Genomic DNA, 14,239 nt, shown 5'->3' with positions numbered 1-14,239 from the left:
TTTTTTCAAGTTCATTTTTTAAAATTGTATTTTAAAGAGAGAGAAAGAGAGCTTAAGCGAGGGGAGAGGGACAGAGGGAGAGAGAGAGAATCTCAAGCAGGCTCCACGCTCAGCACGGAGCCCAACACGGGGCTCAGTCCCACCACACTGGGATCATGACCTGAGCCAAAATCAAGAGTCAGGCGCTCAACCGACTGAGCCACCCAGGCGCCCCTAAGTTCATTTTAAGTTAGAAGTAAATACAAGGTAGACATTCAGGGGGAGGTGGTTTTCTACACAAAAATGAAGCCATGTAGGGGTTTTCACACCTGCAGCGTAGGACATCATCCTTCCTCTCCTGAAACATAACGAAGGAGGGGGTGGTGTGCGTTCTGCGTCCAGACATGTCTACGGACAGAAAAAATGCTGTACTTATTTGGAGGCCCGACTGACCCTTCCTATTTTTATAGGCATGTTTGCCACGGTTGCCGGTATATCTCAGCGAGCCCCCGTGCACTGGTCGGAGAACGTGATTGGGGCAGCCATCTGCTTCCCGTATGTCATAGCTCTGGATAACGAATTCATCACGGTGCACAGCATGTTGGACCAGCAGCAAAAGCAGACCCTGCCCTTTAAGGAGGGCCACATTCTCCAGGATTTTGAAGGTACCACTTTACACAGAAATCATAATGGAATTTCGTTATCAACCCTCTTGTGACATTTCTACAGTAAACGTTATTAAGGGTCCATCGGAGCCGGGCCTCATGGTAAGTTTGGAAGACGCACAGGTGATGATGGTGCAGTCTCTGTGCTCCAGGGGCCCCGAGGTTAAAGGGAGACGGATATTTGAACAAATAGCTGCGGCAGTTTAAGAGCTTGATAAACACAAAGCAAGGCCAATTGGGAGAGCAGAGGAGGAATTGTTTCCTGGAAATAATCAGGGAGGGCTTCCTGGAGGAGATGGTATTTGAGCCAAACCTCTGAAGATGAGTAGGAGTCAGCCGAGCAGATTTGGTGTGAAAGAACCTTCAGGTAGAGAGAAAGGTGCCTGCTGAGAGGGAGCCCTGGGCTTCAGGACATGCAGGCAATTCAGTGTCACTGGAGTACATCACGCATGAGGAGGCCTAGCATGACACCAGGCTGGGGCAGACCCGGGCAGTCGGGAGGGACCTCCCCTCATGTGCAGCTGTGAGCTGGGCGAGGGATTTATTTTACTTTTCCTAAATTTTATTATGAACATTTTTTTAAAAAAATTTTTTTAACGTTTTATTTCTTTTTGAGACAGGGAGAGACAGAGCATGAACAGGGGAGGGTCAGAGAGAGGGAGACACAGAATCCGAAACAGGCTCCAGGCTCTGAGCTGTCAGCACAGAGCCCGACACGGGGCTCGAACCCACGGATTGCGAGATCATGACCTGAGCTGAAGTCGGCCGCTTAACCGACTGAGCCACCCAGGCGCCCCTATTATGAACATTTTTAAATATACTGAAAAGTTGAAAGAAAAACAAAGTGAGGCACCATGTACCATTGACCTAGACTCACCACTTGTAAACATTTTGCTGAGCTACTTAAAAACAAGTAAAAGACATCATGCCATTTAATCCGAAATACTTCAGTGCGCAGTAACCACAAAGCCATTTTCACACCTTAGAAAGTGAGCCATGTTCAGATTTCCCCAGTCGTCCTATGAATGCCTCGTATGATATTTTCTTCAAACCAGGAACTGATCTAGATTTGTATGTTACATGTGCCACTTAAGGATGTTAGCTCACCAAACATCGCCCTTCCTGTTCTGGATGCTGGGGATATAAACTTACTAAGACTCTCGGCCTCCACATTAAGCATGGCATATCCAGTCGGGGGCCCTGACACATGCATCAGGAATGCGTGTTTCGTAACAATGTCACGGTGCCGTGTACATCGAGTGGCAGAGGTGGGCATGGGGTCACAGGCACATAGAGGCTGCCGACATAACCCACCGTAGGCGCAAACAAGGGGAGACTCCTTGGGAAAGGGGACCCCAGTGCAGAGAAGGGACAGCATCTCCTCTGAGTATGAGAAACGTTACTTCGGCCGTGATATAGAAGGCAAATAATCTGGACAAGAGAGCAGAGCGGAAAGACTTAGGAAGATGTGACAGTAATCCAGGCAAGGAAAGATGAGGCCTTCAGGCAGCGGGGCCAGAATGGAACAGTGGGTTCCCGGGAGAGAAAAGCGGAGGATCAGAGAAGGGTTGGCTGATACCCAGTCATCCTTCAGACACGAAGAGAAGATCGTTCTGTTGCTTGCTGCGGACAGGTGATGGTTTGCTTCAAGAGCATCTCCAGACGGGAGCGGAACTCAAGGCTTTGGAGCTGGAGCGCAACTTGCTTTGCAGCTCTAGCTTTGTGGACTGTCTGCACCGGGTCTCCCAAATAAAACGAGGGCGATGGGTGATGGGGTTGGCCACAGGTCAGGTGAACTCACGGGGCTGCAAGGAAATGATTGAGGTCACGCCAAGACCTGGGCGTATTAGGGTGGGAGGTGAGTATGAAGTACGGTTCAGAATGTTGTGTCGTATAATTTTAGTTTCCTATAAACTATCATGGAAAGAAAAGAAGTCTTAAAAAACATTTTAGGGGAAGGATATCATAATCTTCACTGATCATTTGCCATAATTGATCTGTACAGCTTCTTTGGGCTTTCTGTTATGTATCTACTCAACTGATTTTACATTTACCCACACTTTTGAATAAACAGCAAAAAAGCCTGTCTCGTACTTTGAAAATGTGGTATTAGTGTCGCCCCCCACTTTTTCTGACCATTGGCAGTATGTGAGGAAGAAAAGAGAAGCACTGTAATTGATAATTTCTGAAGGGATTCTGTGTTGAGAGAACTGTGATGAAATCAGTCATCAGATCGGTAACGATCCTATTGGGAAGAGCGTGTGTTCTTTCTCTTTCCAACACTGTTGATTTTTTTCCCAGGAAGAGTGATTGTCGCCACAAGTAAAGGAGTTTACATCTTGGTTCCGTTACCCCTGGAAAAGCAAATACAGGATCTTCTAGCAAGCCGTAGAGTGGAAGAGGCTTTGGTTTTAGCCAAAGGAGCCCGGAGGAACATTCCAAAAGAAAAATTTCAGGTTTGTAATTAGCTGGTTACAAGAAAGCATGCCTCCAAGCCACCAGTTAAGAAACACTCAGATTTCATTAACGTACGTCGGCCCTCCCGATGCACCGCAAGATTGCTTTCATGTCTGTTAGTTTACTTCCTCAGCCCGTTCACATCATACAGATATGGAGGCAAGTTGCAGTCGGACAGCTGGACCAAGGTCTCACTGCTAACAGAGGCCGAGTAATTCCTGTGTCTGACGTATATAACACGTTGTGTTTCTAGTCAACTTTCTTCTTCTGTGGGCCTTCAGAGAGGCAACATCAGCTTCATTAGTCTCCTAATTTAGAATTTGTGTTTGTTGGGATGGGGTTGAATTTTAAAAGTTTAGGTTTATCTAAACTATAGGAAAAGCTTTGTGAGCCATGCTCATAAACTACCTAAGACTGCAGAAATCCATCTGGTTAATTTCCATAGAAGGACACTTTTAATGCCCTTGAGGCACCAGCTTTAATGTGGTTGGTATGATAAATAAAACCAATCCAAGGATCATAAGGTATTCTTACATCCAGTGGAATCAGGTTCCCTAAAAATTGCTTCTCGGTCAGTCATTAGTTAGTTCACATTACTCTACATATTTGAAAATAATGAAACATAGTAGGGTGTGTGTATGCTTCATTGAATATGGAAACTGATCATGAAAAGTTCTCGTGACTTAATCATGATCCCTTGATGGTTACCCAGCAGTCAGATTTCCACATGACTGAGTGATTGTTGTGGAGTGAAGTAATGCCTTCTGGCCTCAATTGCTTTATGCTGTCAAATGAAGGAAGACCAGACGTATGAAAGAGAGCTTTTTTTTTTTTTTTTTTTTTTTTTTTTTTTAGTATAGTGGACATATAATGCTATGTTACTTTTAGGTGTACAACATAGGGATTCAGCTTCTCTAAATGTTATGCTGTGCTCACCAAAGTGAAGAGGCTGTCTTTTCTATGTTGAAAGATTGATGAACCTTCCCTCTTTATTCCCGACTTTTTAAAATTTCAGTCCAAGTTAGTTAACATATATAGAATTTAGTGATTCATCGCTTACGTATAACATCCAGTGCTCATCCCAACAGGTGCTCTCCTTAAATGCCCATCACCCATTGAGGCCATCCATCAGCCCTCTCAGTTTGTTCTCTTGTATTTAAGAGTCTCTTATGGTTTGCCTCCTTCTCTGTTTTTATCTTTTCCTTCCCTTCCCTTCCCATATGTTCATCTGTTTTGTTTCTTATAATCCACATATGAGTGGAATCGTGTGTTTGTCTCTCTCTGACTGACTTATTTCGCTTAGGATAATACATTCTAGTTTCATCCACTTTGTTGTAAATGGCAAGATTTCATTGTTTTTGACCACCAAGTAATATTCCATAGTATACATATACTAAATTCTTTATCCATTCATCAGTTGATGGACATTTGGGCTCTTTCCATAATTTGATGATTGTTGATAACACTCCTTTGGATAAATACCTACTCGTGCAATTACTGGGTTGTAGGGTAGTTCTCTTTTTAATTTTTTGAGGAACTTCCATACTGTTTTCCAGAGTGGCTGCACCAGTTTGCATTCCAACCAACAGTGCCAAAAGGCTCCCCTTTTGGGGCACGTGGGTGGCTCAGCCGGTTAAGTGTCTGGCTCTTGATCTCGGCTCAGGTCATGATCTCACAGTGTGTTTGAGCCCCAGTTGGGCTCTGTGCTGACAGTGTGGAGCCTGCCTGGGATTCTCTCTCTCCCTCTCTCTCTCTGCCCCTCCTCCACTCTCTCTATCTCAAAATGAAAAAATAAATAAACAGCTTCATAGTTTACCAAAAAAAGGGGAGGCTCCCCTTTCTACACACCCTCGCCAACATCTGTTGTTTCCTGAGTTGTTCATTTTAGCCATTCTGACAGGTGGGAGGTGGTATCTCATTGTGGTTTTGATTTGTATTTCCCTGATGATGAATGATGCTGAGCCTCTTTTCATGTGCCTATTGGCCATGTGCATGTCTTCTTTGGAAAAGTGTCTGTTCATGTCTTCTGCCCATTTCTTCACTGGATTATTTGGTTTTTTGGGTGTTGAGTGTGATAAGTTCTTTACAGATTTTGGATACTAACTTAATATCTTCTCCCATTCCGTCAGTTGCCTTTTGATTTTGTTGATGGTTTCCTTCCCTGTGTTCCTGATTTTTGAAAGTGAGACCAATCTCCTAGTGTTCAGCAGGGGGCAGCAGAGGCAAAAAGAAGAGAGCTCTTCAGTTCAGGACTGGTGCTGTGCTGAGTATACTTGCCTCTGCAGCCTGTGCATCAGCTCCTGGTGGGGTGGCTGGGCTAAGAAGGGTCAGGATCAGACCTCCGGAGACTCTGAGGCCTGCCCCTGCCCTGCTTGCTCTTGGCCCCGGGAGCTGCCCCAGTGGACGTGTTGGGTGTCTAGGTGGGCCACACATCGGAGTGCCCCCTCTTTGCATACACACATGTGCACACGTTAAGTGTGCAGCATTTTCTTATGGGAAGGTGCAGTGTTCTTTGTGTGATCTTTTCTCCCTCGCCTCTCCTTTCACCAAGTGGCGATGTCCAGTCGATATTTGGCTCATATTAGTCATCGTCTTGCTCAGGTGTCATCCGAGCGTCATCTTAGTTTCTCATTTGGAGTGTTTTCCTTTCTAACATGCTCCCTGCCGTCTCCTGGTTGCTGCAACCTTGTATATCCAGACCTGGAAATACACCTTCAGAATGATCTCGAATTCACCCCATATTCCCAGTGTCTGTTGCTACTGCTGACATGCAGACCCTTCTCCTATTTTGTATGAATTATTTTAACTGCCTCCTTTGTGTGTGTGTGTGTGTGTTTGGTCCATACTCCATGCTACTGTGGGAATGATCTTTTTGAAATACAGACTCCTTTGCCCAGAGTGCTCCAGTGGGCACCTCATCCACACTTTTTTTTCCTTCCCCTTTTAAAGAGAGCACATGCGTGAGTAGGGGGCGGTGGGCAGAGAGACAGAGGGAGAGAGAATCCCAAGCAGGCTTCACGTTCAGTGCAGAGCCCTACGTGGGGCTTGATCCCACGAGCCTGGGATCATGACCTGAGCTGAAACTAAGAGTCGGACGCTCAACCGACTGAGCCACGCAGGTGCCCCTCATCTGCACCCTTGAAGCGCCCGTGGTCTGGCCCGACCCACTTCCATGAACCCGCATTCTGCCTGAAAGGGTAGAGGGGGCAAGGGAGCCAACAGCTCTTGAGCCCTTCAGCATGCAAACACTCAGCGAGGCATTTCAAAACATTTTTAATTCTCGAAACGATTTAGAAGTAATCCACACTGCTGTCCAAAGACGGGAGGCAGGACAGCTGAGATGGTTTCGTGTGTGACACCTATCTGGTTGCATCAGCGCTGGCCCCCTAAAACAGTGCTTCACCCTGCGTGCTTTCACACACCTCCACTTTCTCCTTTGCCTGACTTAGTATTTATGCTCGTGTCCATTACTGGGGTGCACGTCCATACTCGACAGTAAGATTCTCTCTCCATCTCTGCCCCTCCCCTGCGCTCTCTCTCTCTCTCTCTCTCTCTCTCTCATTTAAAAAAATAAATAAAAAAAAATAGCATGTCAGTTTTGTGTCACTGACTTCTGAACTAGGGAGGGATTTATCAAGAAGTTTAACTCTGGGACCGGGATTAAAAGAAGAATGCTTCTAGAGATCCCAAAGGGCGAGAGTTTAGATCTTTAAGAAAGTCAGGTTTAGGGGTGCCTGGGTGGCTCAGTTGGTTAAGTGTCCAACTTTGGCTCAGGTCATGATCTCACGGTTGGTGGTTCGAGTCCCGTGTCCGGCTCTGTGCGGACAGCTCAGAGCCTGCGGTGAGCTTTGGATCCTTGTGTCCCCTCGCTCTCTGCCCCTCCCCCACTCGTGCTCTGTCTCTCAAAAATAAACATTAAAAAAATTAAAAAGAAAAAAGAAAGCCATGTTTAAATTATAGTAAAGTTTAAGACGTCATAAAGAAAGCAGCAGTAAGGAGACCTTATATTATAGACGAAGGCTTGTGCCAGAAAGTTCTCTTGATTTGTGTTGTGTGCTATGGATAGTATTCATAATTAAGGTTGAACTCCTGATACCTGTGGTTTTGTTTTTGTTTTTTTTTCTATTTCACCTGAAACTCTTCGAGTATGTCTCTTTAAGAGACAAAATGTCCCCTTTGAAATGTAAACACTGCACGGTCTGCAGAACTCCCTGAAGTCATAACGAAGTCCTTTATGGAACGATGTCCCATCGACATATTTCCCCAGTTGTCCCATAAGTGCTTATGTCCCACCATTATTTCTTTCCCTGGGGGTCCCCCTCCCCACCCCCCGCCAGGCTGTGTGGTCAGGTGACTGTGCCTGAGCCACCTGGGAGGGTCCTGTCCTGCAACTGCCGCCACATCTTTCGTATATGTGTCCAGGGCCCTTTGTTCCATTTGCCTTTTGTTTCCTAGGGATTGCTTTTGGAAATTTAATTTTGTCTCAGAATTATGTAAAATATTTGCCTAATTCAGAAGTCAGATCAACCGAAGTCCATTTAAAGGAAGCTACATTCTTCCCTGTCTTTTGGTGTGAAACTTGCAAATTTTGTTCTAACGGTGACTGTAATAGTATTTACTTTATAAAAGCCTTTTGCTTTTCTCTTTTTCTTGCTGGGGGGAGCTCCTGCTGTCTGCTGGTTGCCCGCTTTGAGCAGCTTTTGGAAATAGCTGGTAACCTCTTAGCACCTTCCCCTTCTCTCCCCCAGCATCTGTGTTCAGGTAGCATCCCTCTGTTCCCAGCGGGTCAGCGAGCATATTGCACTTCGGTTTCATCTCCCCATTTCCCCCTCATGTTCGATGGTCGTATTTTCTCTACTGTCTCTTTCAAAGCCTACAGCCGTCTACTGTCTCCCGTATCTTTATTTGTCTTCATTGAGGGGAGGTGTGTACCAATAGCTCACCAACACGTTTCATGCTGCTGATTCTCCAGTCTTCTGGTGTTTTGAAGCAATCGATCCTCCGGGAGATATCTCAGGATAAGCACGTGGGAACACCGTCCCAGAGACTCTGCATGTTGCTTAACAGTTCACCTGCAGCCTTTGTGCTTGCAGGCCAGCGAGGCTGGATAGAAAACATTTGACTCACACTATCTTTCAATGAGGAGCTGAAATGAACTCCACCATTACTTTTCGGCACAAAGCATCGGCGAATATTGGGTGACAGTCTGAATTCCTTTCCCTTCTGGGACTTGGTCCTTTGCCTCGAATGCCCAGAGAAGTCTTTCCTTGTCTTTAAAGCTCAGTTTCTCATCGTTGGCACTTACTGGCACATTGGAGCTGGCCATGGCCCCTTCCACTGCCATCCGCAGATGGCCTGCCAGGCTTTCGGGTGGTTCCTGATAGTGGCTTGGGGACTCTGGCTTCTGTGGCCCCACAGCCTCTTTTCCTCTCTGCTTCTCCCCACAGTTTCTAACACCACCCAGTTCCCGTAGTTGGGTGGTGACTTCTCCCCAGCGGCTCGCGCTTTTGGGTTTGTGGGTACGCTGTGTGCCACTTCGTGCTGTTATAAATGTTGTCAGCGAGTTTCTGGTTTTGCTGTCCCAGCTGTTTTTGTGTGTTTGTTTTTAACTCATGGTAAAATACACGTTACCATAGAAATTACCATCCTAACCAGTTTTAAGTTTATAGGTCAGTGGCCTTAGGTACGTTGGGCAGCCGTCACCACCAGGCATCTCCAGAACGTCTTCTCCTCTTACAGAACTGAAACTCTGTCCTCATTAAACACTAACTCCCCCTCCCGCTCCCCGCGGCAACTCCATGATTTCTGTGTCTATGATTGTGGCCATCCCACGCCCCTCGTGTAAGTGGAGTCATGCAGGACTTGTCCTTTTGTGCCTGGGCTTACTTAGCGTGGTGTCCTCAAGGCTCTTCCATGGCATAGTGCCTACATGTCAGAATTTCCTTCCCCTCTGAGGCTGAGTCATACGTTCCATTGTATGTATGTACCGCAGTTTGCTTATCCCTCATCCACTGGTGGACATGTGGGTTGCCTCCACCTTTTGGCTGTTGTGAGCTGCTATGAAGTAATTGTTCTGTTTTTATGCAGAGGCTGCAAGGTTAAAAGGACAGCCTTGCCACTCTCTTCCCAGATACCTTGGTTCTGGAACATTCTAAAGTAATTTTTTGAAATTTAATAAATTTACATGCATGCACATCCACTCATAAACATGTTCTGCATGGCAAAGCCTACTATACATGAATGAAAAACACGAGTTTTTGCAGTATTTGCAGTTTGAAGCACAGAAGGTAGGCTTGTTTCTCTAAAATGTCAGGACCTCCTTCAACATATAAATAAGAAAAACATGAATAGCCCAATGGAAAAATGAATATGAACGGATATTTCCTAGAAAATGAAATCATCTGTCTTACAAATGTATGAAAAGATGTGTTGTCTCACTCATACAGAGATGTGCAAATTAAAAGTTCACTAATGCATTTTTCACTCAGATTGTTAAAGACCAGAGGGTTTGATGAGCCCTCATTGAGGGTGTGTGGAATTGGGCCCTCGTATGTATCACTTCTGAGAATGTGAACTGAAGTGGCCTCTGCAGGAGGGCACTTTGATGATATCTGTCCAAGTTACATGGTAGCGTTCTCCTAGAGGGGTATTTCACGGATCTAATCACAAAAACGCAAAATAACCAGTGTAGAAGACTTCGTTCTCACATTGTTTGTTCAAAACAAAACAAAACAAAAAAACAAACAACCAGATGCTGCCGGTGGAGGAGTTGTTGGGTCGCGCAGGCTATTGGGGTGCCACAGAGCCAGGAACGAGAACCAGGCACTTTGTGTGTCGAGGCAGAAGGATGTCTAAAGACAGTGCAGACAGACAGCACTACTAAATTGGGGGAAAGGGTTTGCTCATAAATACCTAACACGTTTCTGTGTAGCTGCCCGAGAAATCAATAGCATCAGTGACCTCTGGGGAGCTGCTGGGTGGGGGCTGCAGTAGGAAGGAGACTCTCCAGAAAGCCCCTTCTAATGTTTTCAAATTTGAGCCATATGACAGTATCACATACATTGTAAATCCTAAAATATACAGCAGAAAAAAAATACATGCATGTGTTTAAAGAAAGAAAAAATCGACGAGCAAGTCGGCTTTTGCCCCCAGAACGTCATTTTCCTTCCTAAAGAGCCTTATTATTTCTTAGTGTATCCTTCGCGAGAGTTTGGACCTATGCTTTGGGTAGATTTCGTAATGCGTGAGGAGTTCCTCAGGCCTCCCGCCCCCTGGCCCCGCCCTCACTGCCCCGCCCCCCTGGCCCCGCCATCCCCACCTTTGGAACTGACCACTTTTCCTGCTCTGCATGCATATCCATTGCACAGCTGCCTTCTGGACCAGGGTTTCCAGTTTGCACTTTCTCCAGACCCTTGCTCTGGGACAGCGATGGGTGTGGGGTGGAAGAGGTTCTGTTTTATAAGTTCACATTAATTGGGTTGGTTGGTTCCTTCCTTCCTTCCTTCCTTCCTTCCTTCCTTCCTTCCTTCCTTCCCTCCTTCCCTCCCTCCCTCCCTCCCTCCCTCCCCTTTCTTATCCCTACACCTGACCAAGCCAGCCAGGTATTTAATGGTGTTTCTTAACTGGAGGATTTCTCAGAGCTTTTACTATACTAATATCTATTGTGATCCCTAAGTAGGCATATATCATATATTTTTATTATTGCCTTTCTGTGAATTCCCAAAAAGGGATATATGTAAAGTATGTTATTTTATACATTATGTATTTGTATTATATATGCAGGTGTGGGCATATATGTGTGTATATATATGGCATGTAAGTCCTTTTTAGGTATATATTTTACATATCAACATTTACTACACACACACACACACACGCACACATATGTATGTATACACACACACACACATCTGTTTCCAAGCTTAATCAGGATGGATTGCCTTTTTTTTTTTTTAATGTTTATTTATTTTGAGAGAGACAGACACAGAGTGTGAGTGGGGGAATGCAGAGAGAGAGGGAGATACAGAATTCGAAGCAGGCACCAGGCTCTGAGCTGTCAGCACAGAGCCTGACGAACTCATGAGTGTGAGATCATGGCCTGAGCTGAAGTCAGATGCTCAACTGATTGTGCCACCCAGGCGCCCTTGGATTGCCTTTTGAATAAGGAGAGAATGTCCTGGCAGCTTAGGCAGGCTACTGTTTCACCTAATACATTTTGAGAAAGGTGTTTCTATTTAGGCAATAATTAAGTAAGAAGAGTTTTAAGATAAGTTGAAAAAGCCAAAAACCCAGCACTTAAGTATGTATTACAGGAAAAGGTGTGAGTACAGTTAAAAGTATAACATTCATACCAATTTTTGTTTAAGTGTTGGCTGTACTCATGTTACAGGAATGATACGTATATACCATATATCCCAAGTCCTCTTGGTCTTAACAGAGCATTATAACCTAATTAGTGGGTAGTCTCATGTCAAGAGTAGGCTGTCCTCCACATTTGTATCTGGTTGTAATGGCTGCACCTGGCAGTCCCCAACAGAGCTGCGGTCATTTTTGGTAGGAAGGGGCTGTGCCCGTCGGCCCTGCTCTCCTGGAGATAAGCCCACTGGCAAAGCCGAAGTGCTGAGCAGTTGAGGTGGGAGGGGGAGCCAAGCCTGACCCTAGAAGTGGGCTTTTCTGCCCTTAAACAAGCGTCTTTCTGAATTGAATAGAATCTTCTGTTTCATAAAATTTCTAGTTACCCAAAGCACGAAAGTTAGAAATCTCAATTCAGAAATGTCATAGTCAAAACATAGGTTTTTGACCTCAGTTTCAGAGTACATGTGACCTCCTACACCTGGCTGGTTATGGCGGGGGGAGGGGGGGGGCGGGAGGAGGGCTTCTTTTCTGCACAGAGCCCGTGTTGAATGGCACTGCTTAGAGATATGTTTCGCTAATGTACTTTCTTGTCCTGGGACTTCTGGCAGCTGCCTTACTCCAGGGGACAAATTAGTTAAACAGCTGAAAATCCCACCGTTGAGTTAGCTGTGATGTTGGGGAGATAAACAGACTTTCATCCTCCTGGTCTGTCCCCTGGTGGCCAGCCAGGCCCCAGGTCTGTAGTTCAGCATCACCGGAGCAGAGTGCCAGGGGACCTGTCAGTCACAGCGAGAGGTCTGGAAAGGAGACAGTCGCTTTCAGAGCACCCGGAGCTGGCTGTGCTTCCTTGCGCTTCTGTCCTGTGCACCATCCACAGCTCCACATCTGTGTGCTTGTGTTCGGGATGATGGGACCTCTTTGCATGCCTGTTCTTTAGTCCACCTATGGCATTTGCAGACTAGACTACAGAGAATAACCCCAGATTCTTGGAGATTGGGAGTGTTCACAAAAGTGGTTTTCGTCTCCCTCTAGGAAGGGAAAGAGTAGATAGCTGGCCTTTGAGTCCTGCAACCGCGAGGAGTCCATTGTCTTTTGGCTGATTTCTCATCAACAGGCCAGGGTGTGATCGAGAATTCTGCTGCTGCAGTTGATGGGTCCTTTTTATCCTTTCTGCTAAGTGCATGGTCTTTATTACCTCTGCTTCCAGAGGAGCTGGCATCCCTATGCAACAGGACCTTGACCCACTCCTGTCCGCCGCTTACTGTTGGCGGGGGGGGCATGAACAGGCCAGTTTTTAGGCCACACATGGCTGGTGTCAGGGAAGAAAAACAAAGACAGGTGGTAAGAAGATGAAAAAGCAGCCTACCTCTTCTGACTTCTCTAAAGGAACTTCTGTGGGGAGAGGGAGGAAATGTTACACTTTTGAAAACTCTTCGAAACTATAGCAAAAGCCCCTTGAAAAGCTGCTGTGAGGGCACAGGAGTGACAGCGTCCAGGTGCTGACCATCTGCAGCTCCTCGCTTCTTCAGGGGGTAACAGCACTAACTGCCTGCCGTGTACCTGGGCGACTCCGTGAGTGGAAAGAATTGGGCTCTATCATCAGAAAGATCTACTCTTTTAAAATCCCGGCTCTTTTTAAGATCCCTGAGATCTTAACATCTCTGAGCAAAGCATCCCTCCCTCAGGGTTCACGAGTATGGTGGACAGAGCCCTTCAGATCCAGAAGCACTTCTTGAATGGCAGGTGTTGGGGCATGGGGCTGCAAAGATGAATCATGTATATGCCGTGCCTCCAAGGAATTCGTGGCTTCTATAACAGCACCGTGGTAGGAAGGGGGAGGCATTGAACTCACAGGGTCTGAGACACAATTGGAGTCTTTGTTCGTGAGGGGGTGACGGCCTGGCTGTGGGATGGCACCAGTAAGAAAAGAGCAGAGAGGTATGTCCAAAGTGACCTTGAAACAGAGGATGCTTCAAACCCCAACCCTGACCAAGTTGGACAGAGACGTGGAAGGGGTGGAACTAAAACACACAGGCCAGCTCCCTTTAGCGTGCTTTGCTGTTGCCGGATGTTCCAAGAACAAAGGAGTTCAGTGGTCAAGGAAATCTGGGTAGTACTGGATTATAAAAAATCACCCGGCACCTTGATGGCTGGAATTGTCAGGCTGTAGTGTGTGACTGTGGGTCTTACAGCTCCAGGAGAGGGAAATGTGCAGTGTTTCCGCAGCTTAGTAGGAAAACTGGTTCATTTATCCATTTATTGATTGGCATTGGCCCTGTGCCCTGGGGATACTCAGAAGTGAAGTGTCAACTCTAGAACAATGGAAGCAGGGCGAGCTGCTCCCAGACCGCCAGAGACACTGGAGCTCTTGATTACCCCCGTGAGCAGCCAGAAGGAGATGCGATCACGGCAGCCCCGTGAGCTAAGGAGGAGGAGAACAGAAGATAAAAGAACACATTTGGGAAGGAAATGGGATTTACAGTAAAGATCCATGGGGAAGGTGAAGGAAGAATGGTCAAATAGAGAACAATTTTATTTCAGGAACAAAGGGGTGATTCTCTCTCTCTCTCTCTCTCTCTCTCTCTCTCACACACACACACACACACACAAATATTTTCGTCTATGTTGAAAACAATTTAATATACGCCATGTTTTCTCTTTACCTTATAACTTCCAGTTTCTGTGTAATAATGAGCATCTAGCTCATCTAGCTTGGGTTATGATTAGAAAGGTAGTTTCTCCCCACCGCGTTGGTTTCAAGGTACATCTAAGAGATTAAACCT

The 14,239-nt window shown here is 46.1% G+C and overlaps 1 protein-coding gene across 2 annotated transcripts in view; it reads left to right on the top strand.

Annotated features, from left to right (window-relative positions):
- The window catches only part of TGFBRAP1 (transforming growth factor beta receptor associated protein 1), a 62,266-nt gene that overhangs the window by 30,133 nt on the left and 17,894 nt on the right, over positions 1–14,239 (top strand). For both annotated transcript variants that reach the window (XM_086701447.1, XM_025932253.2), the window contains exons 3-4: positions 450–644; positions 2,946–3,100. In XM_086701447.1, coding sequence (XP_086557573.1) covers positions 450–644; positions 2,946–3,100 — 350 coding nt within the window. The remainder of the gene's footprint in view (positions 1–449; positions 645–2,945; positions 3,101–14,239) is intronic.

The sequence above is a fragment of the Puma concolor genome, chromosome A3 (assembly GCF_028749965.1).
Source record: "Puma concolor isolate L17-30 chromosome A3, mPumCon1.1.hap2, whole genome shotgun sequence".
Lineage (NCBI taxonomy): Eukaryota > Metazoa > Chordata > Mammalia > Carnivora > Felidae > Puma > Puma concolor.
This window is presented reverse-complemented; position numbering and strand designations above follow the sequence as displayed.